General features: G+C 43.6%; 1 protein-coding gene across 1 annotated transcript; it reads right to left on the bottom strand.

Annotated features, from left to right (window-relative positions):
* Serpinb5 (serpin family B member 5) lies at positions 1 to 23,930 on the bottom strand. The gene is made up of 7 exons (XM_059280783.1): positions 23,841 to 23,930; positions 13,506 to 13,680; positions 11,516 to 11,653; positions 8,813 to 8,930; positions 6,135 to 6,277; positions 1,816 to 1,983; positions 1 to 502 (listed from the first exon to the last, which is right to left on the bottom strand). Exons 2-7 carry the CDS (start codon positions 13,671 to 13,673, stop codon positions 110 to 112), a joined length of 1,128 nt encoding a protein of 375 aa, XP_059136766.1. The 5' UTR covers positions 13,674 to 13,680; positions 23,841 to 23,930; the 3' UTR covers positions 1 to 109.
* Positions 23,931 to 25,353: the final 1,423 nt, after the last annotated feature.

The following is a 25,353-nucleotide window of genomic DNA, read 5'->3' as shown; positions in this document are numbered from 1 at the left end:
TTCAGCAAAATTAACAATTTATTGTATAGAAAGTGGTTGTCTGCATACAAAGTTTACAGAGATCTGAAACCACAGACAAGTTACCTGAGACTTTGCAGGGCCTTGCCACTTAAGGAGAACAGAATTTGCCAAAGAAAATGATGTTTCGTGTTTTGTTGTGTCGAATGATGTAGATAAATGGGTGGTCAGCATTGAAGTCATCCTTGTGCTGTAAGATCCGGGATCCTGGCACCTCGATGGACTCGCCACCATCCTCAGTTATTTCTAGGCATACCCTGTGAATCACACTTGATAGGGCCACTCCCTTGGTCTCTGACATGCCAGAGAAGTCAGATGTATTTTCATTGAAGAGACTTTTCAGCCCCAGGCTTTCCAGACTAGCCTTGGGATCAATTATCTTTTCCACCTTAAACTTTGGGAGGGAGAGTTTGATTTTGGCATTGGCCATGGTGCTGGGGTTGGTCCACTGCAACAGTGTTTCTGGGTTGAGTTGTTTTTCAATCTGAAGGACAAAACAGAAAAGAACTTAATTTTATTTACTTCCAATTGGAAAAGGGGGGGGGGGAATATAGGTAGATAGATGATGGATGAATGGATGGATGGATGGATGGATAGATAGATCAAGCTTGATTAAAAATAGAAAGTGTTGCTCTAAGTCCAGTTTTAAAGAATTTAAATCAACTTTGGTTTGGAAATAGTCCAGCAAGTTCCTCATATAGGATCCACCAGCCACCCGATGCCTTCTCTTCCCCACCCTACAGAAAGACTCTCTTTTATTTGCTTAAATTATAGAATAGTTTTTTTCAGAAATAGACACATAGATTATGATGTTACATACACCACAGTAAAATGAATATAAAATTAGAAACTTTTGTATTGATCTGCTGACTGTTTATTATCATTTCTTTACAAAGGAGTTCACATTATTCATAATCTAGGCATACCACCAAAGTTAGTTAAAAGCTATTCATTGTCTTTTTATATGATGGGAACTCAGACTAGCTCTGATCTGCTCTTTAAGATTATAGGTGATGAGCACAACCATTTCGACTGGTTTAAAAGACAGATATGCAACAAAGCATAAAATAACTTAGTTATAAAATTCTTCAGAGCAAATGAAGTTAAATTCCTCCTTGAACTTCTCACAAGTGCCACTAAGAATGACAGTTCCCTGCTACTAACATGGAACAATACTACCCCAGTGCCACTCGCCTGGTGTGGATAAAAGCCAAGGGCGTGGCAAGGTCACAAGCGGGTGCGAAGGCATTTTTAATAGAGAAGGAACAATTTATTCTTTTATTAGTCTACAACAATTACTTTTCAATTAATATTCTCACTTTCACTTGGTACAAATTACTAGAACAAAAAAAAAAAGATCACCATAGTTAACTAGTTTTGCAACTAATGGGCTTTATATCTGTCCACTTCCCATTTAAGCACAGAGTACAGACCAAGAACTCTTTCCTCTTGAGCTCAAACTCTTGGTTTTCATGGCATTGACTGATCCTGTGGTCATCAAGTGGCCACTCACCTCTGTGACTCCCTTCCTCTTTGGTAAACAAGAGCATGGTAACAGTTTCTAATTCATAGGAATGTTATACAAATTAAATAAGAAAATTATTTGAAGAATTTAGTGGCAACCTTGGCCCATTGTAAATGACAAACAAATGGTGGACCTCAAAACCCTTGAAGGTGACTGGGCTGGAGAGTGTGAGGCAAGGCTATGGCCAACTCCTCTGAGCCCCACAGGACTCCATCCTCTCGTTTCTGTGGTATGTGGGGTTCTCTTGTCTAAGTACCCAGCTGCCTCCTGACCTTTTCTAGGCCTGTGGACTCGTCTTCCACATCCTTGGGGAGCACGATGAGCATACTGAGATGCTTATTCTGGAAGGGAAGTTCTATGATCTTAGAGTTGATGTCATCAATGTTGCCCAAACAGAACGTGGCTTCGAGATTCATCATTTGTACCGGTTTGGTGTCTGTCTGTTAGAAGAAAACATTTTGAAAGGGTTAATTTACAATTTATAAAAGAATACATAAATACATACATATATACTTATATATACATCTATACAAATACATATATACAAACAGAGGCACAGATTTAGATGATAGAGACAGAAATGATAGAAACGACAATAGTGATAGACATATACAAACTTCTCTTGTGGTTTTGGAGCAGTGTGGTTTAAGCACATACACACAAGAATCCACGCTGTATGCATCCTGTGAAGACCTTATGACTTCCTTTGAAAGTTATTCATGTACTTTACTATCTCTTGTGCTCCACATGATAAAAACTGTATCTATTATGTATTCCATCTGATAAAAATGTATCTACTATATTTACATATATAAAAAAGGAAAAATAGGACAATTTGACTTCATATCTCATATGATGAACAGCTATCAAAATACAAGGATTGATATGAATATGGTAACAAGCACCTGCAATCACAGTACTCTGTAGGCAGAGGCAGAAGAATCATGAATTGAAGGCAAGCCTGGGCCACAGAGCAAATTCAACGATGGTTTGTGCTACATGGAAATACCTTGTCTCAAAAAAACATTGGCTGAAGACATAGCTCAGGAGTATAACATTTGCCTAGCATGTGCAAAGCTCTGGGTTCAACATTCTAACAACACACACACACACACACACACACACACACACACACGGGGGGGGGGGGGAGGAAATATATAAAATTATTTTCAAACTATGTTTCTAATATGTATATGAAACATAAACAAATTTCTTAGTTAGATTTGGGTTCAACCCCAAGATAATTCATTAAATAAGTGGAAATATAATAAAATCTGAAAAAAAATTTAAACCCAAAACCACTTCTTGTCTCAAGCATTTAGGAAAATATGGGCATAACTTATAGATCTGTACATAATTTTTCAGAATATACATTACATTAAGCCCTTACTATAACTTGATCAGTGTAGTCTAGCCCTTAAAGGAGATACCAAGGGACATGAGAAACAGCTCAGCACCATCATTCAAAACAGTGATTGGCAAATGTGGTTCAAAGGACACAGGAGAGAAATAATAGGTCCTAAAGGAGTGTGTTTCCCCCATGCAGCCAGGGTCACGTTTAACTGCATGTTGGGCAGATACTGAACTACCATGACATAGCTATGACCTATAACTCTGCTCACAATCTAGGTTTCCAGGCTCTGATGTCACCTGGCTTTCATGACTTAACTGCAAGAATACAGGGAGAGCACACATTCTCCCTCTCCTTTCAGAAACATGTTTTAGCACTTCCACAAATATAAAAACTACAAATCTTAACATGATCAAAACCCAAGTCCGAGTTCCACCCACGGGCATTCCATGAAGTAACCCCAGGGAATTCACAAGAGACACCATGAGCCAAATGCTTGAGATTTCACTCATACCCTGGGACCCTTTGCCAGCTCTTCCTGGAAAGGAGTGTTAACCATTAAAAAGAAATGAGCTGTGTTATCCTAGTCCTGTCCCTAGCAGTGGGTTAAGTGCAGTCAAAAAGCTCAGGGAGAGAAAGTGTGAGGAGAATCATCTGCCCCCTCAACCAGCACCCTGGGAGATGCTGAATCCATTAGGAGCAATAACAGCATTCTCCCTCCTGTGCAATCACAGACTGTTGTGTTTTATCTGACATTGACCTTAGAGCTGAGGACTGCAGCTCAGTGTGTCAAATGCTTGTCTGGCATGCACAAAGCTCTGGTTTGAATCCCAAGTGTGGTGGTGCATGCCTATAATCCCAGTACTGGAGAGGTAGAGACAGGAGAGTCAGAAGGCCATTTATGGGTATGTCACAAGTTAGAGTCTAGACTGGGCTACATGAGATTGTCTCCAAAAAAAAAAAAAAAAAAATTAGGGCTGGCCTTTGAAAATTGATTGATTAAAGCCAGGCGGTGGTGGCGCACTCCTTTAATCCCAGCACTCGGGAGGCAGAGCCAGGTGGATCTCTGTGAGTTTGAGGCCAGCCTGGGCTACAGGGTGAGTTCCAGGAAAGGCGCAAAGCTACACAGAGAAACCCTGTCTCGAAAAACCAAAAAAAAAAAGAAAAAAGAAAAAGAAAAAGAAAGATGATTGATTGATTATTCACCCAAAAGTTTGCAGAGCACTTAGTTGTAAGACACTGAGGAGAGAAAGGTATGGTCCCTAACCTTATAAAGTCCAGGCACTAGTGGAAGAGGCAGGAAAATTTGTCTTAAGTACATTTGAGGTGAGTGGGGTATGAACATAAACTCCATGGGAGGACGGGGGAATTATGGAAGCCATTCTAGCTAACCCAGGTCAAGTTAGTATCTGAAAGGGATTTTCTCCTAGGTTCTAGAATTAAGAACCTGAGACTAGATAGGTCATGGGCCCAGGGGAAAAACCTACCACTATTATTCTACTAAAGGAACTAGCAATAAAATGGCTCCTGATGCCATTGTTATACACATAGATAAGAGCATCACTCAGCCATCATCAGAGAACAGAGAAATCCACAACTGGACAATGTGCAGAGAGTAGGAGCACTCAGCCCTAAATGGGACGACTTTATCTAACTCCTCCCCTCGAAGCTCAGAGGTCTATGTAGAAGAGGTGGAAAAAGCCAGAGGTGGTGGGCAACTCCAAGGAAACAGCCTCTTCCAGACACAACAGGGCTGGTGCACAGAGGAAAGTACAGAGGCTGTGACGGCATGTACAAGACCCGCACAAGCTCAAGCTCCATGAGAGCCCTGCGCTGAGAAGGGGAAGTGAACACAAAGTGCCACCCCAGCCAAAAAGCCATTTGCAATTGATACCTGCTGGGAAAGGGAAAATCTGTTTTCTCCAGTGTCACTGGGTATCTGAACCGCACTCTGGAGCACGCCCCATGCCCAGGAGCAGTGTGCCTTCTGTTTGTTATTTCTTGTCTTATTTTCTGTTTCATTTTGATTATCTCTTTTGACTGTGGTTGTTTCTCGGTTGTTTGGAAAGAGAGTGAAAACATCGTGAGGTTGGGTGGGGAGGGAGATGGGAAGGCTCTGAGAGGATTGGAAGAGTGGAAAGAATATGATCAAAATAAATTTATTTTTAAAGATTCTACTTGGTGAAAACAAGTGGCTGATACCAGGCAATACAAGAGAAACTGGGAGAAACTGAACACTAAGAAGTGTTGCATAACATCTACAAAGCAAGATACCTTGAGTGTTTCAGCTGAAGTGTGCATTGCTTCAGGCCTGAGCTTTTTATTATTATTACATTTACTCGTGTGTGTGTGTGTGTGTGTGTGTGTGTGTGTGTGTTTGTGTGTGTGTGTGTGTGTGTATTCGAACATATGCAAGCACTATGGTGCACGTACACGTGTGCAAGTCAGAACAACTGGCAAGAATCGTGTCTCTTTTTCTACTAAGTAGCAAGTTTTGGGGGTTGAGCACAAGCCATGAGGGTTGGAAATAAGTTCCTTTACCTGCTGAGACTTCTTGCTGGCCCAAGTATTCACACAAATCACATCCCAAAAACAAGACCAAATCATACAGTTTCCCCAGGCTCTTTCACGATTTTTTCAGTCTTGGTTCTTTGGTTTAATTTATTTAAAAAAAAATGGCCCTTTACTTACAGATATTAGTTTTTAAACATCCACTTAAATAGTATAAATGAGACCACCCAGAAAAACAGGCTTCTAATTCTTTCTATAATGACTCCTAGTAATGTAGATGAGAAAAGCTATGCTTTTTTCTTCGTAGTCAACCAGTGCCTCAAAGCATATTATAAATGCTTTGGGCTGGGGAGGCGTGGGGATGGGGCTCAGCTGGATGGGAAGGGCTGGGAATGGGCTGGGCTGGACTGGATGGGGCTGGGCTGGGCTGGGTCTACCAAAAGGAGAAAGGAGGAAGGGGTGGATGATAAATGTTAAACCGTGGTTTTTTATCTCCAGGTAAGTAAGAAAATGAGATAAAAGTGAAGTGACTGGGTCAGGAAAACAGCTCCTAACTGGTCTAACTTTCCTGTTAATCCAAAGGCCTCCAGTGTGGCTTCTCTGCTTCCTTCCTTTCCTTTTCCTCCTTTGATTTCTGGAAGTCTTCATGGTCCACGCTGAGAAGTACCCCTGTGCCCTACTCAGCTACCAAGATTTTGAAATCTACTTCCTACTTCATGCTGCACATACCTTGTTGACTCTGAATGGACATTCTCTTGTTTCTGATTCAGGAAATTTCTTCATCCACTTTCCAACAAAGTAGGCAGCATTAACCACAAGGATTTTGGTCTGGTCACTTATACTGTTCTCCGATAAAATGTTCTCAAAGTGGCCTGCAAACGATCATAGAAAACCACACATCACAGTCGTTCATCTGAATTGCCTGCTGCTGCGTGAATGCTCATTCCTCGGGCATTCATCACTCATTAGCGTCACACCTGGAAGGACTGGTCACCAAGACTGTCTAATTTAGGGCCTCTTTTCTGTCCTCCTGCCCTGCCTGACCAGACAATTCAGAGAGATCTAGGATTGGAAGTAAGCCCTTTCTGACTCAGTCTGTACTCCTGAGCAAAACTAAGTAAACATGTGCCTTACACCTGGTCATGTTCATCATTTCCACACTTACTACCTCACTGTTTTCGATTTACAATGGAGGAAACAGGTTGAGAGTGGTTAATGGGCAGCCCTACTGTGCTCAGCAGAGAAGTACATCTTTGCCCTACAATTCTACACTCCTTTCCCCAGTTCACTCCTTGTAGGCTGCTGATGGACTCAAGGTCAGCTGGAAGATCCACAAATGTGATCCCAGCTATAATTACCCCAGACCTGAAATCCTCAACAGCCCACAGAACACAACCATGAAAGCCCTTAATAAAAACACTTCTCTTGTGTTTTTGCAAAGAACTGTCATTTACCTGATCTCTATTTTTCATGTAATGCTGGGGATGCTGTGAATGTGTTGCTCTGATCGATTGATAAATAAAATGATTGGCCAGTAGCCATGCAGGATGTACAGACAGGACAACCAGAGAAGAGAATTCTGGGAACAGGTAGGCTGAGTCAGGAGTCGCCAGCCAGACACAGAGGAAGCGAGATGTAAAAGTACCAGTAAGCCACAAGCCACGTGGCAACGTATAGATTAATAGATATGGGTCAATTTAAGATATAAGAGCTAGTCAATAGTTAGCCTGAGCTAATGGTCGAGCAATTTTAATTAATATGAGCTTCTGAGTGATTATTTTATAAGTGGGATGCGGATCTGCAGGGGTCCGAGTGGGACTGCAGAAAACTCCAGCTACAATGTAATGCCCAGTGTGCGTTTTCATGGGCCATGCACAGGGTCAGTGTTCTTCCATCACTGCCTTAGGATGCCAACCTAGTGAATCTTTAAGATGGACCTGCATTTCATTCCTGTACTGGCCCTACCATTGCCACCTCTGTTGGCATGTGATGGTTTTATCAAGCCTTGAAGAGCTAAGAAGTCCAGGTGCCCACAGTGCCAGAGCTTCAGCTGAAACCTTACTTCTGTCTCCAAATTCAGAATTCTCCCTAAGCCCCACCCTCTCCAGTCAGAGACCTTAAACTTACTGAGATGCCAAGATAAAAAGCTCTTTGAGAGAAAACTGAGAAAGTTTATAAACAAAACTACAACAGCAACTTTGAGCAGAAACTTTTTTTGCTTATAATGTTCAAAATTATGCTAAGCCTGGTGCTATTTATACAAGCTTTCTCTTTCTATGTGTCACCAAAGAAATTTTATTTCAGTAACATATGTATAGGTATATATACACACAATATCTGTGTGTGTGTGTGTGTGTGTGTATCCACATGCATATGTGTCTACAACTACCATGTATTATATATATACATGATGTACTTGGAGGCCTCACAACAACCACGTATAAATTTAATTAAGTAACATATGCCACATTTGACGATTCAGTACATTGAAGCTCCATATCTAAATATGTTGATGGTCCACATGGATTGGAATCTAGGTTCTAAATGGCTCTGAAGTTCCTGTTCTTTCCATGTTGTTAGAGGTGGACATCATTCATGAGGAAGTATTCAAATAGGATGCCATGCTGGATGGGCTCTGCTCATTCTCAAAAGAAGTATGTCTCCTCACCCCAGCAGCACATCCCTCCACAGCCATCAGTGACTGCCAGTCCTTTATAATTACTTTCTATTTCCCAACAGGCTCCCCCTGCACAAACACTATAAACACATCTCTAGGAAAGAAGAGCTAGTCACTGATTGCAATCCAAATCATCTTAGTTCCAATTCTTTCTTGGCAAGAAAGACAACTCACAGGGACTTTTAATGGGGGAGGTAAAGTAAGGGCAGAGGCTGAGAAGGCTCTGTGGGAAGCAGGAGTGGACTTGAACACAGAGCAGCCTGAGCGGTTGTGAGCCTGGGGACAAACTTCCACTATGATTGCTAGGTTTGGCTTTGTTCTATATTTGCTTTTTGTCTTTTTTTCAGTTTTGATAAAGCTGTAAATATTTTTAGTTGGAAGTAGATTCAAGGAGCATCTTTCCATTTCCAGACTTTAAAACCTGGTTTTGTGATTTGCCAAAGCCTTAGCAGAAAAGGAACAGCTGGGTCCCTACTAGGGCATGTGGCAGCTTGTCAGAGAGCAAGGCAAAGCATGCTAAAACAAAGCACACAATTCGCCAAGAAATGAGTTGATACAAGAAATGCCCAGAAACTTAAGTTGTTGACATGGCTTGATGGGCAAAGAATTTAGCTTGTGTACTAAAAATACCCGAGGAAGCTTCCAGATGTTCAGTATTTTTAGGCTTGGAGCAAGGATTCTTAAGCAGGGAGGCCTCTACTCTTTACAGAAGGACATTAAAGGCACTTGCCATCTGTGAGTTCCTTGAGAGAGCTGTTAATTTGACCTTTAGTTTCTTCCAGTTTCTCTTTGAAGTCGACAGTTTCCAATTCTTTTGCATATGGTCTTTTTGTAGAACTGATAAATTCCTGAAAAACATCCAATTCACAAAATCACAAAGCTCTTAGCATCTGTAAATGGAACTCATGCAGTATTACATGGCGCTAAGAAATGGATTCCTATTACTATGCATACATTTTCAAAAGTTGGTCACACTATACGAAGCCTTGTGTAGAAATAAGCTTTTTCTTTGTATTAGGTGTTTTATTTCTATGATAAAACATGTCAATTATTAAAATTATCAATTGGTTACAGCTCTGCCAAAAACAAAAGAAACACTATATTAAAAACATATAATTATAGTATAAATCCCAATTATTTCAAAAATATTTATATTATTACATACATAATATAAGTATATAGTTGTGGTTTTAATCTAAAATATGTCTCAGACGCTTACGGTTTAAACTCTTAGTTCTCAGCTTGTGGCACTATTTTGAGACTTTCTATGAACTTTGGGAAATAGGACCTGAGTGGAGGACAAAGGTCACTAGAGTCCTTGGAGATAACACGTCACTGCCCCTTCCTGTCGCTCTCTACTTCCTGGTCCTTCCTGATGTGAACAGCTCTCTTCTGCTCCACACTCCTACTGATGAGCTATCTGCCCAACTGAGCGGGAACAAGCAGCCATGGACTTCTGAAACTTAGAGCCTAAGCAAGTCTTTCTTCCGTTAAGTTGTTTCTAGAAGGTATGTTATCACAGCAACAAGAACAAATAATGAACACAACAACTATACATACATATGTGTCAAAATATAGAAACAGGCCGGGTGGCAGTGGTGCACGCCTTTAATCCCAGCACTCGGGAGGCAGATCTCTGTGAGGTCGAGGCCAGCCTGGGCTACAGAGTGAGATCCAGGAAAGGTGCCATAACTACACAAAGAAACTCTGTCTTGAAAAAGTAAAAAAAAAAAGTAAAAAAAAAAACTGAAACAGAAATGAAAACAGTGAGCAGAAAACCCTTATCATTACTAAAATAATGAATATTCTTTAGAGTCCTGACACTCAAAATATGGTCCAATGATCAGGAATCAAGCATCACCTAAGATCTTGTTAGAATGAACTCTCAAGCCCCTAGACATACTGACTGCATTTTAGCAAGATTTCCAGTAGTTTCATCTGCACACTGAAGTGTGAAACCTAGGGCTGTAAAGAACATAGCAATGTGTCTAGCTCTAACTCATGTTTAAAATGCAAAGCCAACCCACACTGATCTTGATGCAAGAGATTGGAGGCTGTGAACTCAGGCTTTCAAGAGCCGCTTGAGTGGTTCAAGTTCAGGTGATGCTCCCGGGGCACAGCTGTTTGTTCTGTAACTAGTAACTTTGCAGGTGCTACATAGTAAGAGAAATGAGGGAAAACAGAAAGAGAGAGAAGGGGAAGAGGGAGAGAAGGGGTGAGGAGGGAGGAGGAGGAAGGGGAAAGAGGGTAAGCAAAGGAGAGGAGAGGAAAGAAAAGGAAAGAAAAGGGGAGACAGGGAAAAGAGGAAATAAAAAGGAAGGGAAGGGAAAGGGGGAGAGAAAAAGGGAAACGAAAAGTTTGGTAGAAACAGTTCTAAACGTGGAACGGAAGTCCAACCGAGCTAACAGACTTGAATGCCATGTCACTCTGTCCTTGAATACCCGAGACCATCAGAGACACTGCCAGTGAAAGCTGCACTGTCACTGCCATGACGGAAATCTTTAAGCATCACTTAGGGAGCTCTCAACGTTTCCATGCCCAGCAGAAACTCACATCTCAATTTCCTTTAATTTCCCAGGTGACAGCTAGAACAAAAATAGTTGTGCATTTGTCTTCAAGTCACAAGGGTAAAGTCACAACAATAGCTACTAACTTAGTTCACAAAGATCTCTCACAAAAACAAATACAGAATGCACAACACTGTCACGCCATGGTGGGACATTTGGCTTGGCAACCCAGAGATTGAAAGTGTGACCACAAAGACAGGAGCTGAGTCAGCTCTACATTACCAAACAAAGGGATGTTCTGGAACCAAGAATGTTGGCTATGTGTTAAGACAGAGATCTGAAAAATATTATGCTACACTCTGGATCTAACAGGAGGGGACCACAGTGCTCTTCATACGACCGCTTCATGAAATGACTTGGTTCAAATGGCTACAGCAGCTTTGTACAAATGTCCTTCTGACTAGTCTAGGAAAACAACTCTGACTCACATCTGATGGAAACTGGTCATTTGTGGTGGTTATTTTCTTTCTTACTGATTCTAAAGATATCTGGACCGTTAAAAAGGATGAGTTGGGAAGTTTAAGACAACCTCAGGCCACGTGCCCCACTGTTTAAGGAGAGTTTGTTGCAAGTCACTCTGAGCCCCTTATGGAGATCCATTTTCCAGATAGCTGGCTCTTCCATTATCCCTTCTCTCCAAAGGAACTGCGGGTGGAGGAGGATTTGTTAAAATACGTGGGGAAGGAGACACACTTCTGTGTATTCCGAGTCAGATGTGACTCTGTTTCATCCCCCAACATCCAACATCTGCAATGGAGCCGCTTCCTTTGATAATATGAAAGGAACTGCCCTGGAACAAGCTGTGGGCCTCAGGGCAAATGCCCCTTCTGGGACAGAGTGCAAGCAAGCTGTTAGAAGCAACTTACCGTAGAAGGGTTCAGAGATTTGTCTATGTAGAGTCGCTTGATTAGTTTCAAAGAGTAAAATGAACTGAGCTTATTAACATCAGAAGTGACTGTTTGAAACCCAAAGGGTACATCTTTGACATTCTCAAAATGAAGGACCTGTTAAAAGAAAAACAAACATTCCGTTATCCAAAAACTAAAATCAAGCATTGTTCCGGGGGTTGAGGAGATAAAGTGCTTGCGCTGCAAGTGTGAGGACCTGAAAAAAAAAAGGAAGAAAGAAAGAAAAAAAATCCAGGCATCAGCAGCTCCTTGGTAAGAGACAAGGCATGAAGAGCACCTCTGGTCTACACCAGGATTTGGTCTGGACCAGTCTTTTTCAGGTCTTGTGCAGGGGACCACAGCTGCTGGGAGTTCCCGAGTGCTCTGACCATGTCAAGTGCAAAAGTTTGCATTTCCCAGACCTTCTCCACATCCCCCATGTCTTACATCCTTTCTGCCTCCATTTTCACATTCCCTGAGCCTTTGTGTTGTGCGGGGAAGAGAGGTCAAGGAAGATACCCCGCTTGGCACTGAGCACTCAGTCTTTTATTTCAGAACTTTTACCAGTTCTGCATCCCAGCCTTGCCTGCTGCCCACTGCACAAGGGGTTTCTCCAGACGTGAGAGAACACACAGCCACTGGCATGCTTCCCGTGCCTCAGTGGATGCCTCTCACCTGTACACATTAGGCAGCACTGACTGAACTAAGTAGATTATTAGAAAAAAAAAAAGACATGAAGCTTGGAAAAGGCCATGTTGAAGGGGATTTGAAGGGAGTTACAAAGGGTAAATGGGGCTGAATATGATCATGTTTCATTGTATACATATATTGAAGTTCTCAAGAATTAAGAAAAATTAATATTTAAAAAGACCAGATGTGCTGGTAAAAGCATATGTCGCATGTACTGAAATATCTTTCCTGTGGGTGAGGGATGGACCCCCCCCACCACCACAGCCCCTGCAACCTTTCTGGAAAAAGAGATGAGAAGTGAGGAGTGGGAGCTGGTTTACAGCCTGTGGAGATGAGTTCAAATCCAGCTCCTCTCCCCAGGAGTGAAGCAGCCTCTCCTGCCTCCCGTGGTTTCTCATCCTGAACTAGTCAACATTTATGAGTCATCGTTTTATGGATACTGGTGATTTTACATACCGATGAGTTTGTGAAAAGGAAGATTTTTTTTAAATCTTACATCAATCTGCATAAGGAAAATAATAGAATGGAATTGGAAGTACACCTACTGTCTAAGAGCATGTGAGGTCTCGAGAGGAAATCAGCTCATTTGAAGGTCCAAGAACTTTACAAAGCAAATCAAGCACAGCCCCAAAGAAATTCTGAAACATCTATACACATATGTATATGTTCGCAGGGGAAAAGTTGCTTTCATCCATGCCTCTCAGATAACCAAGGACCCAGGATTCTGAAACATATGTGCATGCTATTTATTTTATCTATTCCAGTTTGAAGATAGATTATTTAAAATGTTACTTCTGGGATTGGAAATACTCTAGGGTAGAACTCAATTGAGTTTGCATCTTAATGTTAAGTTTGATATTCTAAATGAATTGTGTTGAGGAGCAGTGCTTGTTCTCTGAATGTAGGGCAGGGGGCAGGGGATAACTTTCCCTCATTTACTAAGCATGTGTGCAATGGAGTATTAATCAGTCATTGACTGATTTTCATACATGTCAGGTGAGGGATGTCATGTGACATGCTGACAGCCACTGAGGAATGGAACATCTGTCCAATCCCCACACTCTTCATCCTAACCTGGTACCTATTCAAAATATAGAACATGCTATGCAAAATGAGTGTTCACATTCAGGATAAATTAAAAGAGCCCTGGGGATGGTATAGCTCTCAGTCCTGAATAGTTCCAGCTACACCGTTTTTTATCTTAGGCCCGTGCTATGAATTCCAGTAACTATCCCCCTTCAAAACCGTTCAAAACCAAAAGAAAGCATGGGCAGCTTACCTGTCCAATTTCATTTGCTGTGTCACCTTTGGCACCTACTTGAGCGAGTGACAGGGAGGTGGAGAGACATATTGGAGAGAAGAGGATGTTTCCCGCTGGCTCCTTTTCACATAGCTGTTTGAACAAGTCAACAGCAAAAGCCGAATTTGCCAGTCTCAGGGCATCCATCGTGGGCCTGGAACCAAGCACAAAACTCAATTTCCTATGCAAAGTGTGCTCCCAGCTACATCCTGCCAACAGCAGTAAGGACGCTGCTTCAGGGAAGCAATGATCTTGGGCAGGAGGCAAGGAGAAACTTTTGGTAACTTCCAAAAGGAAAGCAGACATGAAGAAAGCTCTGGGCAAATGTCTTGAGGCACAAGTTGTATTCTGTGTGTGCCGTTCACCACAATATCCTTGCATTCTGCTTAGCCACTATGAGCAGCATCAGAGGCCCAGCCATGGTGCCACTTCCTCAGCAGGTGACCAGAGCAATTGACAGCATCAGTAAAACTCAGTTTGCTTTATAATCACATATTTTAATTACTATTTTGGTTGAATCAGACAAAATAATTATTTGTATATCAAAAAGTAATCGTAGCAGTTTGTGTTGTTCTATTTAATATTTATTAAGTATATAATTTTGTCCTTAGAAAAAGATACACTGAATTCCTAAATTTTTTTTTTTTTTTTTTTTTTTTTGGTTTTTCCAGACAGGGTTTCTCTGTGTAGCTTTGCGCCTTTCCTGGATCTCACTCTGTAGACCAGGCTGGCCTCGAACTCACAGAGATCCGCCTGCCTCTGCCTCCCGAGTGCTGGGATTAGCATGTGCCACCACTGCCTGGCAAATTCCTAATTCTTAATACCTATGAATTTAACATTGTTTGGAAGTATGGTCTCTGCTGTTTTCATTACTTAAAATGTGGTCATAGGGGAGTTAATCCAATTGACAAGTGTCTTTCTAAGAACAGAAAAGAAAATACAGATACAGATATACAGAAAAGAAAGTTAACCTATATACATACAGACAGAGCAAACCAATTTGTATCTTGAGCAGGATGCGTACGCCGGGGTCAGAGAGACAGTTTTAATACTCAAGGTCAAAGGCTTCCTTAGCTAGGACCCATAAATGTGTCAGAGCCAAGTACATGGGCAGGATTTAAATTTTTATCTTGGACCTAAACAGAAATTCCAAACTCAAAGACAAGAATAAAATAAAAAATTAGATTCCTGGTCTTCAGATCAGTGTTTAGAATTCTCTTTATGAGTCTGTATCTAGAATGAACTCAAACAGATAATATTCCTGAGAATCTGAAAAAGATTTGGCAAAAGAAAGCCAAAGCTGAGTCCACTGGTAACCACCAGCTACACCCCTTTACCTCCCCACCTCCTGCACTGGCAACTGCCAGCCACAGTCCCCCCCACACACACACACACACACTGCCCTGGTGACCACCAGCCATGCTCCCTGAAACACACACACACACACACACATCGCTCTGGTGACCACCAGCCACACTCCCTGAAACACACACACACACATACACACACACACACACACACACACACACACACACTGCCCTGGTGACCACCAGCCACACTCCCTGAAACACACACACACACACACACACACACACACACACACACCCCACCCTGGTGACCACCAGCCATGCTCCCTGAAACACACACACACACACACACACATCGCCCTGGTGACCACCAGCCACACTCCCTGAAACACACACACACACACACACACACACACACACCCCGCCCTGGTGACCACCAGCCACACTCCCTGAAACACACACACACACACACACACACACACACACACACACACCGCCCTGGTGACCACCAGCCATGCTCCCTGAAACACACACACACACACACACACATCGCCCTGGTGACCACCAGCCACACTCCCTGAAACACACACACACACACACACACACACACACACACACACACCGCCCTGGTGACCACCAGCCATGCTCCCTGAAACACACACACACACACACACACACATCTTCCTGGTGACCACCAGCCATGCTCCCTGAAACACACACACACACACACACACACACACACACACACCGCCCTGGTGACCACCAGCCACACTCCCTGAAACACACACACACACACACACACACACACACACACACACCGCCCTGGTGACCACCAGCCACACTCCCTGAAACACACACACACACACACACACACACACACACACACACCGCCCTGGTGACCACCAGCCATGCTCCCTGAAACACACACACACACACACACATCGCCCTGGTGACCACCAGCCACACTCCCTGAAACACACACACACACACACACACACACACACACACACACACACATACACACTGCCCTGGTGACCACCAGCCATGCTCCCTGAAACACACACACACACACACACACATCGCCCTGGTGACCACCAGCCACACTCCCTGAAACACACACACACACACACACACACACACACACTGCCCTGGTAACCACCAGCCACACTCCCTGAAACACACACACACACACACACACACACACACACACACACACACACTGCCCTGGTGACCACCAGCCATGCTCCCTGAAACACACACACACACACACACACACACACACACACACACACCGCCCTGGTGACCACCAGCCACGCTCCCTGAAACACACACACACACACACACACACACACACACACACACACACACCACACACCGCCCTGGTGACCACCAGCCACACTCCCTGAAACACACACACACACACACACACACACACACACACACACACACACCACACACCGCCCTGGTGACCACCAGCCACACTCCCTGACTTCCTCCTGCTTATGCCCCTGATGAGCATGGCAGGTGCATTCAGGCTGGTGTGCCTACTACAAATCAATCACAAGGCACCCAAAACTTATGATGGCCATTTATGCTTTTTTAAAGCCACTAATCCTATCCCTCCTTGTCTAGTTGTTGTGACAAAATACTCCAGGCCAACAACTTAAGGAAGGATGTGTTTCCTTTGTGTTTCAGTTGCAGAAGGTACAGCCCCTCAGGACAGGGATGGTGTGGTGGTGGGCCTGGTCACGCTGTGCATCCGTAGTCAGGGAACAACGTGACTGATGATTATGCCCAACTTGCTTTCCCGTTTTCACTCATTTTGGGACCCTGGTCCCTAGAATAATGCCTTCCATAGTTAGGGTAATCCTCTACTTTAACTAATCTAGAAACTACACACACACCGCCCTGGTGTGTGTAACATCATTAGCCCTGGACAAATAAAGGCTGACTAGTGTGAAGTGCATAGAAATCAGCAGCGTCTCCTGGGGTGTGTGTCTGTGGAGGGCTTTGAGCAGTCTGCCCACCACAGGGGAAGATAGAAGAGACTCCTCACTCCAGGCTTAGGAAGTAGACGTGAGAGACTTTGAAAACAAGACGTCAGGCTTCCATTAGCAGCATATTAAACCCTGACAATTCTGAGTTCATCACAACCACAATTCAACATGAGTGTGAATGAGTGTGAAATGATGAACTATTTCCTCACCAAATAGAGAAACCTAAACTCAGATTCCTGCAAACTTTCCAACACTTCATCTAGGAAGTGTAAGGAAATGTTCACTCTGCCATTCATTAGTTACAGCATGCTGAGATACATTTAGCCTAAATGACTCTGCACAGATTCACTCAACTTTTAATAAGGCTAATTACAAAGTATATTAGTGCTGTATTGCAACGTGAGCCTTGGATCCAGGTTTTGGTTGGAAACTATAAATGGATACACACTTGACAGGTGGTGTGGTTCCTATCAGCCAGACCTTCCCTTCCACAGAGAACCTTCTTCTGCAGGGTGGCCTCAGCACTTGGAGTCCACATCCTCCTGCTTTCCTGACAGCTGGCTCCTTTATCAGAAAATTCTCCTTTGCTGTGAAGAAAGGTAGCAGCGCAATTGTCTGATACAGCCCAAAGGTATCAAATGTAAGGTCTGCATATACATGGAAAGTGTTGTAGTGGTGTGGTGGGTCATCCTCGCTGTGAACTAATGTAATTCAGAATCATGTTGAAGCAAATCTCTGAGCAGGCTTGTGAGGTAGTTTCTAGATTAGTTAAAGTAGAGGATTACCCTAACTATGGAAGGCATTATTCTAGGGACCAGGGTCCCAAAATGAGTGAAAACGGGAAAGCAAGTTGGGCATAATCATCAGTCACGTTGTTCCCTGACTACGGATGCACAGCGTGACCAGGCCCACCACACCATCCCTGTCCTGAGGGGCTGTACCTTCTGCAACTGAAACACAAAGGAAACACATCCTTCCTTAAGTTGTTGGCCTGGAGTATTTTGTCACAACAACTAGACAAGTGGCAAGCAGCCACCAATTAAGAAATCAACCAGTTATCAAATGGAAAATCACATCAGTAGTTCTGTGATTTGTCCCAAGTGACCTAAAAACACTCTGAAGCTGGTGTGTCTACGGCAACTTGAGAGAAGACTTAGAGTACAGCCAGCAGGCACCTTCCTATGTTGTAGGACCATGAATTGAAGGAAATCCCAGACATGTGGACAGTAACACTCACAAAAACAGTGTGAGGTTCCTACATAGGTCATTTTGCACAAGCAAATTCTATTTTAAAACTAGTAAATGCCACATCCAAGGTGAGTAAGCCCCATACAATAAGTTTACAGTCTAAATGTTTGCACTCGAAATGCTAAAATCAGTTCAGTTGTTTCCATTTTATTATCACCTTTGTACAAGATTGTCTTCTTTCATTTTCATGAAAACCTAAGAATCTTATTTTTTTTAAGATACTATTCGGGCTAGAGAGATGGCTCAGCCATTGAAGGCCAGGCTCAGATCCAAAGTATAAAAAGATATTATTCTGTTTTACTCTAACAGAAAAAAACTGCACCTCACAAACCAACGTGGGAGAAACTTTCATCTTGACAGGAGGAAAGTAGGATGACTCCTCAAGCAGCCATACAAATGCAGTTTTCAAGAATTTATAGCTCTTTGACTAGGGATGGACCCCCTAACTGGTCACATGACAGCAACCTGGTCAGCCCTGAAACCATAAACACACAAGCAACACTAAGGACTCGGCAGGTGGTACTTATATGTTCATGTGTTTATAAACATATGTGACAATAATAATCAAAGAAAAAGACTGCGAGCGTGAGAGAAAGCAGGAGGGGTAGGAGGGCTTGGACAGGGGAAAGGGAGAAGGGGATGTGACTATATTTTAATCAATTTTTTAATTATTAAGAAAACGGAGAATTAAAAGCCAAGAGACTTTCTCCTGCAGTTCTTTGCTGAGGTATTGTATAATCATAAACCTTTAACGTGGGACAAGATCTTGCAGCAGGATCTAGCCTGGCCCCACCTCTTCATTTTGCAAATGAGTGAAGTGGAGGAAGATGTAGTGATTCTCCCAGGCCACCCACACAGGGAGTGAGAGTAGCCAGGCTGAAGCTGGAATTCATTTCTCTGGATCCCAGCCCAGTCCCTCCCCACTACACCTCCTCACCTTCTTTCTTCATAATTGGGTTTTGCTGACATTTGTTTTTTCTGAAGCTTCTCAAATTCTAAAAATCCTATATCCTAAATGATCCACTTCAAAGGTACCAAGATTCCCTCTGTGTGTAGGAGTGATATTGTTTTTGTTTGGGTTTTGTGGTTGTTTGTTCAGTTGGCTGGCTTTCATGACACAGAACTTTTCCCCTAAGATTTTCCCACTGGAAGGAGTTCTGTCTTTTTCTGCCTCCGATGTTTCAAGCTGTCAATGTTTCGATTCTTTCGTTCTATAAGGTATGAGCACCTAATGAAAGCCAGGCAGAAGGAGTCATTAAGAATCCCAATGGGGAGCCAGGTGGCGGTGGCATATGCCTTTAATCCCAGCACTTGGGAGGCAGAGCCAGGATCTCTGTGAGTTCGAGGCCAGTCCGCTCTACAGAGCAAGATCCAGGACAGGCACCAAAACTACACAGAGAAACCCTGTCTTGAAAAAAAAATCCCAGTGGGGCCTTTGTAATGGCTCAGTGGTTAAGAATCCTGGCTGTTCTTCTAGAGAAACAGGGTTTGACTCCCAGCACTCACATGGTGACTCACAAACATCTGTAATTCCAGTTCCAGGGAATCTAATGGCCTCTGTGGCATTCATGTGGCACACAGACATACACACAGGCAAAACACCCATACACATAAAATAAAAAGAAATAAATCAAAACAATTGGGAAAAAAAGGATCCCAAGGTGCACACATCCTAGCTTCTGCCTCCACCAAGCTATCAGCTAGTGTCATGTGTGATGATAGAGTGTACTAGTTACCATGACAACCCTCAGCAACACCTCACCCCTAGTGGAAATCTCAGTGACACCTCCTGAGAGACACTGACATCTGAGTCATACTAAAAGGATAAGAAGGACTTAATCAGACAAAAGTGGAGGCCAGAGAGCATTGAAACAAGTGAGCGAGCAGAACCACATTTACTGTGGGTGTGAGCGTAAGGTTTAGGATCCAGTAAGGAATTATGTTAGTCTAGCATCATGTGACAGTAGATGCTTTTCTAATGTCCGTGACCTGACTAGCCCTAGAAGCTGGCTAGGTTTCCAGGACCAGGCATGACGTCCCTCCTGTTGAGTGGGCCTTAGGTCCAATTAGGCAGCTGCTGGTTGTCACTGACACATGAGTGCCGCTGACTGCACCTTTTGCACACCTTGCCGTGCTGGTAACTGTCGTGGTTCATAGGTGTTAGAGCCGGGAGGACTGTGTAACAGCTTCCCTCCTTTGGCAGCTTGCATAGTATTTTCTGGAGCCATGGAAGCCAGACCACAGGAAAGATGCTGTCAGGGCAGATCCAGCTGGAGTTTCTGAGTCCTGTGTCCTAAGTGTGTGGTGTCTTCAGCAACAGGGATCCATCCTCAACCCTCCTAGGCAAGAAAGGGCTAAACCAACTATCCATATTGTTCTGGGAGTTGCTTGGACTACAATGACCAACACTTTGAAAAGTTTCTTGTGTCCGGTACTGGACTTTTTATTCTTTTTGTTAGTTTTGTGGTTCTTCTAGAGAGCATTGTCAGCCCACATGGTTTAACTTCTTTTAAGATAGATGATTCATAGATAGATCGATAGATAGATAGATAGATAGATAGATAGATAGATAGATAGATAGATGTATATACATGTAAATATACACATACACTTATATGCATTGTATATGATTTTAAGTAAATATAAAATAATATAATTCCTTGCATCTTATCAAACAACCTTGCTGTTTTTTGCTCCTCTTTCTTCTTCTATATTAACCGTCCTTTCTCCTCCCCAGCTGGAGCCTCCTCCTCAATATTCCCCTGATCAAAAACCTCTCTTACAGAAAATGGAGAAGACCACAGGAGACTACAACTGGATATAATGTAGAGATCAACAGATCCTGGAGATCCTAGCCCCACAGACATCATAGCTCCTGCATCTATGACTCAGGGAACATTTTGGGAGAAGGAATGGAAAGACTGTATGATCCAAACTACCAGGAAGTCTGTTGTGAAACAGTCTTTCTTAGAAATGGCTGCATAAACAGGACCAGAACAATGGTGGTATCAATGGACACATTACCGTGGAGGGGAAAGCTTGAGGGGTCCAACACCTAGACAAAGAACTAAAAGCAACTATTGACTGATAGGAGAATTAGCCCATCCCAGAGATGAGCCTCTTTATTGGCTGTCCAGTGCAGAATGGTCAGCAGTGAAACCATACACAAAATAACAAAAACAGACTCAGCAGGTTCTACTTAAATATATCTGTATACACACACCACGTGTGTGTGTGTGTGTGTGCGTGTGTGTGTGTGTGTGTGTGTGTGTGTGTGTGTGTGTGTGTACAAATACAATCAAAGAAATAGAGGCTATCAACTTGGTGGGGAGAGTGGGGGGATAAGGGAGAGTAACTAGGAGGGGCTGGAGGGAGGAAATGATATAATCCTATTTCAATTTAAAATAAATGAATGGAGCCATATGCACTAGGATGAGGGAGGAGAACTCACTTCTCTGGAATCACAGGTTATGATGCCCTTATGTAAAGATTTCCCAAGTATGTACAGCATCCGAGCCAGTGACCTTCAAATGTTCTCCTCTTTAGGCTCTGGAGAGATAAAGCTCCCCGTGGGAAGGTGATTGATTGGTCATGCACCCAACTTTGCCTGAGACAGTCCTGGTTTATGACTGTTGTCCTACATGCTCACAGTTAAACGATACAGGTCCATCTTATCTACAGACTGTCTGCCACACTCATTTGATACACAGACATGTGAACACACACACACACACACACACACACACACACAGTACTATGTGCACAGTTTTTCTGCCAGGCCTGATAGCTCATACTGTAATACCAATACCAAGAAGGCTGAGGCAGAGAGATTTCCATGAGAGCTGTGAGTTCAAGGTCAGCCTGCCCTGCATAGTACGTGCTAGGCCAGCTTGAAGGGCTACATAGTGAGATCTTGTCTAAAGAAACAAAAAACGCAATTTTCAGTACCAGAGTATTATGACTATCTTTTAGCCTAATTTGCCTCCTTGTACAGACTGGAGACTTGGTAAAAAAGTCTCTGTTAGGTATTTATTTATTTAATCATTCATCGTTGAATTAAAGATTGAGCCTAGCGCCTTATGCATGCTAAGCAAGTGCTCTACCACTGAACTATGACCCTAGTCCATTTTCTTTAACCTTTTATTTTAAAATAAGTTTTTCCTATGTTGCCCAGGCTGACCTTAAACTCCCTCTCCCACCAAAGTGGGCCTTTAACTTGGCCATTCTCCTGCCTCAGCCTCCCAAGAAGTTAGGCTTATAGGCTTCTACCACCAAGCCCAGCTCTCTTGGAGCTTTGATGTGACCTGAAGCATAAGAACAGAACACTGCCTCTATGGTTCACTTTCTGACTCTAGGAGGAGAAAAATCAGTATCAGATTTAAAAAATAGGAGACTCTCTAGCTTCTTTCTGTGACATAATGTTATGAGAATTAAATGAAGTGATTGGGTAAACTCATCTGGAAAGGGCCTTCCTTGCAGGAAAGCACATTGCTAGTGCAAGCATTAGCAATGAGGTCACTCTGTCCTTTCCAGCCTCAGAGGATCCTGCTTTGTCACAGTCTCAGCCCTCATGGCTGCACCTGGCTCCCTGAAGCCTCTCTGGCCTTAACTGCTGACCCACTGCATTGCTGCCAGACGATGCCAGACCGGGCCACACCTGGATAGCCCAAACTGCTGAGACAGCATGCTCCGAAGTCAACCCCAAACCCAGAGTGACTGAAGTGGCACCCTGTGAGGCGTTAGGAAGCATGGGTACGAAGCTGCTGACTCACTTTCTGGAGTCCCGTTCTGCTAGGCTTCCTCCTGTCCGCCCATCCGAGAACTCATCAACACTTGCACTTACTGGAAGGTGACTGATGTTTGTAACACGATTTTGTTAAAGATCTTCTTGAGATGCAAGAGATAAAGGACATTTCTATCAGAACTTATGCCATGAAAACATGCCTGGCTGTCCATCTGAAGCCTTCTTCCACTTAAGCCACCCTACCTTCAAGCTGTGTGACTTTAGATCTCACTTTACCACTGACATTTCTTCACCCTGAGCAGCTGAGCAAAAACTGGTCAAGGTCCCCAGTTCTGAGATCCTTGGGGCAAGTGAAACAACGTATTGTACTAAATGGAGTTTTCAGGACGAAATGTTTGAACGAAGCCATAAAACTTTCGTATTATTATTATTATTACCCATGAGGAAGAGACAATAAGTCAGCACATCTCAAAAGTTCAGGAATTTATGTTGAAATACATGATTTTTTCAAGTTTGCTGAATCTAACAGGAGCGATGAAGAATGATTTCTGCCTAGAACGCAGGTGGCAGACAAGGAACACTGGTCTAACGTGTAAGATGGCAAGAACAGTCTACATTTCAACCCCACAATGCCCACTAGGAAGGGCAGCCCCTGCGCTCTTCTTCTCAATCTTCTCCAGGCCTTAAGTACCACACCCTTTCAGAGACTGGCATCGCAAATCCATCCCGCATTCCACGGTCTTCCCGAAATCACTGCTGTTCCCCACACCACCATCACCCAAACCTCATGCCCTTTGCCTTCTTCATATTCTGAGTGTAGGTGGCTATGTGGTGTGGCGATGGTTCTGCCAGAGCCACTCTGGGCACACAAAGGCCTTAGGAGCTGGGACTGCAGCCCGTCATAGGGAAACTTGATAAAACCCACCCACTTCTTCACCATTTGGAGTCAGCCCCCTAACTATCTCATGACTTGTCCTCAAGAGGGAACTCATCAGCCCTGTGACCCCACTTCGCTTACCTTGAGCAGCTGGTGTCCTGGGAAATGCTCTGCAAGGGAAAAGGCCGGCAGGCTCTCAGAGGCCGTGAAAGCTGTGCTCTGGGCCGGGTGGCGAGCTGGCTCACCTGCGGCCACGCCCGGCCTCCCACCCTGGCCCCGCCCACAGCTGCGCTCTTACTCATAACTCTTGGCAGCCTGGGCAAAATTGGAAGACATGATTCAGGCTGAACTTGCTGCTGCTGTCTGCACAGCTTTGGATGGCCTGCGACAAGCACGGGCAGGAAGGGTCTGTCGGTGGAGCCTGCCCTGAGCTGAGCACAAGCATGCAAAGCCAGCAACAGAAGGTGAATGGGAGGAAATAAGAATAGAATAGGTGGTGATAGAAATACTACAAACTTCTCTGACCTCCATCTTTTCCGTGTAGAGTGCCATTGCTCGTTCTGATAACATACACAGTGTTACAGGCAAAACATGCAATACGGAATTGATTAGGATAAACAGCTTGACAGAATTGCAGAGAGGGTGTGTCCCAGGAGAGGACACAGCTTTGCTCTGAAACGTTTGGTGTAAACTTGATTTGACAACTCCAGATCTCCTGCAGCTTCCTGACCTGTGGGATCTGTTCTTTTCCTACCCTGCTTTCTGGGAAGCCAGTTGCTTCTCCGGAAGATCACCTATGCTCCTTGTTCATGTGCTGGTTTGTTTCATCATAGCCTTGGCTTCAGCATCCCCACACTGACTACTAGAACTTTAAGGATAAGGGCCAGCCTCACTCATTTCTTAGCAGCACTCCTTGGCATGCCCATGATTTCCTATATGCAGTCAATGAGCGACTGTTGACTGGATGGAAGTGACTCGGTCGTGTCTCCTCCCCCTGCTCTGAGTCTTGTTACTAGCCAGAATCAAACTCATAAACAGAATTGAGTTCAACTCTGAAAGCACCATTCCAGGCATCAGGGGAGCATGGGAAGAAAGATCATAAAGACAGGGATATGGGCAGCACACCTCATAAAATATCACAGTATCTAGCTGCAGTGAGGGAAATGTAGGTTTGAGGGCAGAGTCATAAGTTTTCAAACTGTCCCTACCACTTATTCTTGGAGAAATCCTAAACAAAATGTTTAATCTCTCTAGCCCCATGTTCTTAAATTTTAAAGTAAAATATACATGCACATACATATGAAGACAATTAGTACCACTTTGCTGTTCCTCAGAAAAACTCAGAATAATCTCAGTGGCCAAGAGGCCAGAATGGGATATTAGCATCTAAGTCACCACAGCTATTTATTCAGCATTGGACTGCAATTTTGGATCTCAATAGATCTTAAACCTTAGTACTTGGTCAGCTCTCCCTTTTCATGCTTTAACTCCCTCTGCTACGTTCTTGTTAACTCTCTGCCCATACTGGAAAGAAACATTTCCAATGACAGAAATTCAGCAACTCCCGAGGAACCTGAGCACAGCACGGTTCTGATTGTTTGAAAGTTAGAGGAGCCATACACTTAGAAATGTGATGCGTTCCCTATCCCTGAAG

Source organism: Peromyscus eremicus, chromosome 15 (assembly GCF_949786415.1).
Source record: "Peromyscus eremicus chromosome 15, PerEre_H2_v1, whole genome shotgun sequence".
Lineage (NCBI taxonomy): Eukaryota > Metazoa > Chordata > Mammalia > Rodentia > Cricetidae > Peromyscus > Peromyscus eremicus.
The sequence above is the reverse complement of the archived record's forward strand: the minus strand, read 5'-3'. Positions and strand labels throughout refer to the sequence as shown.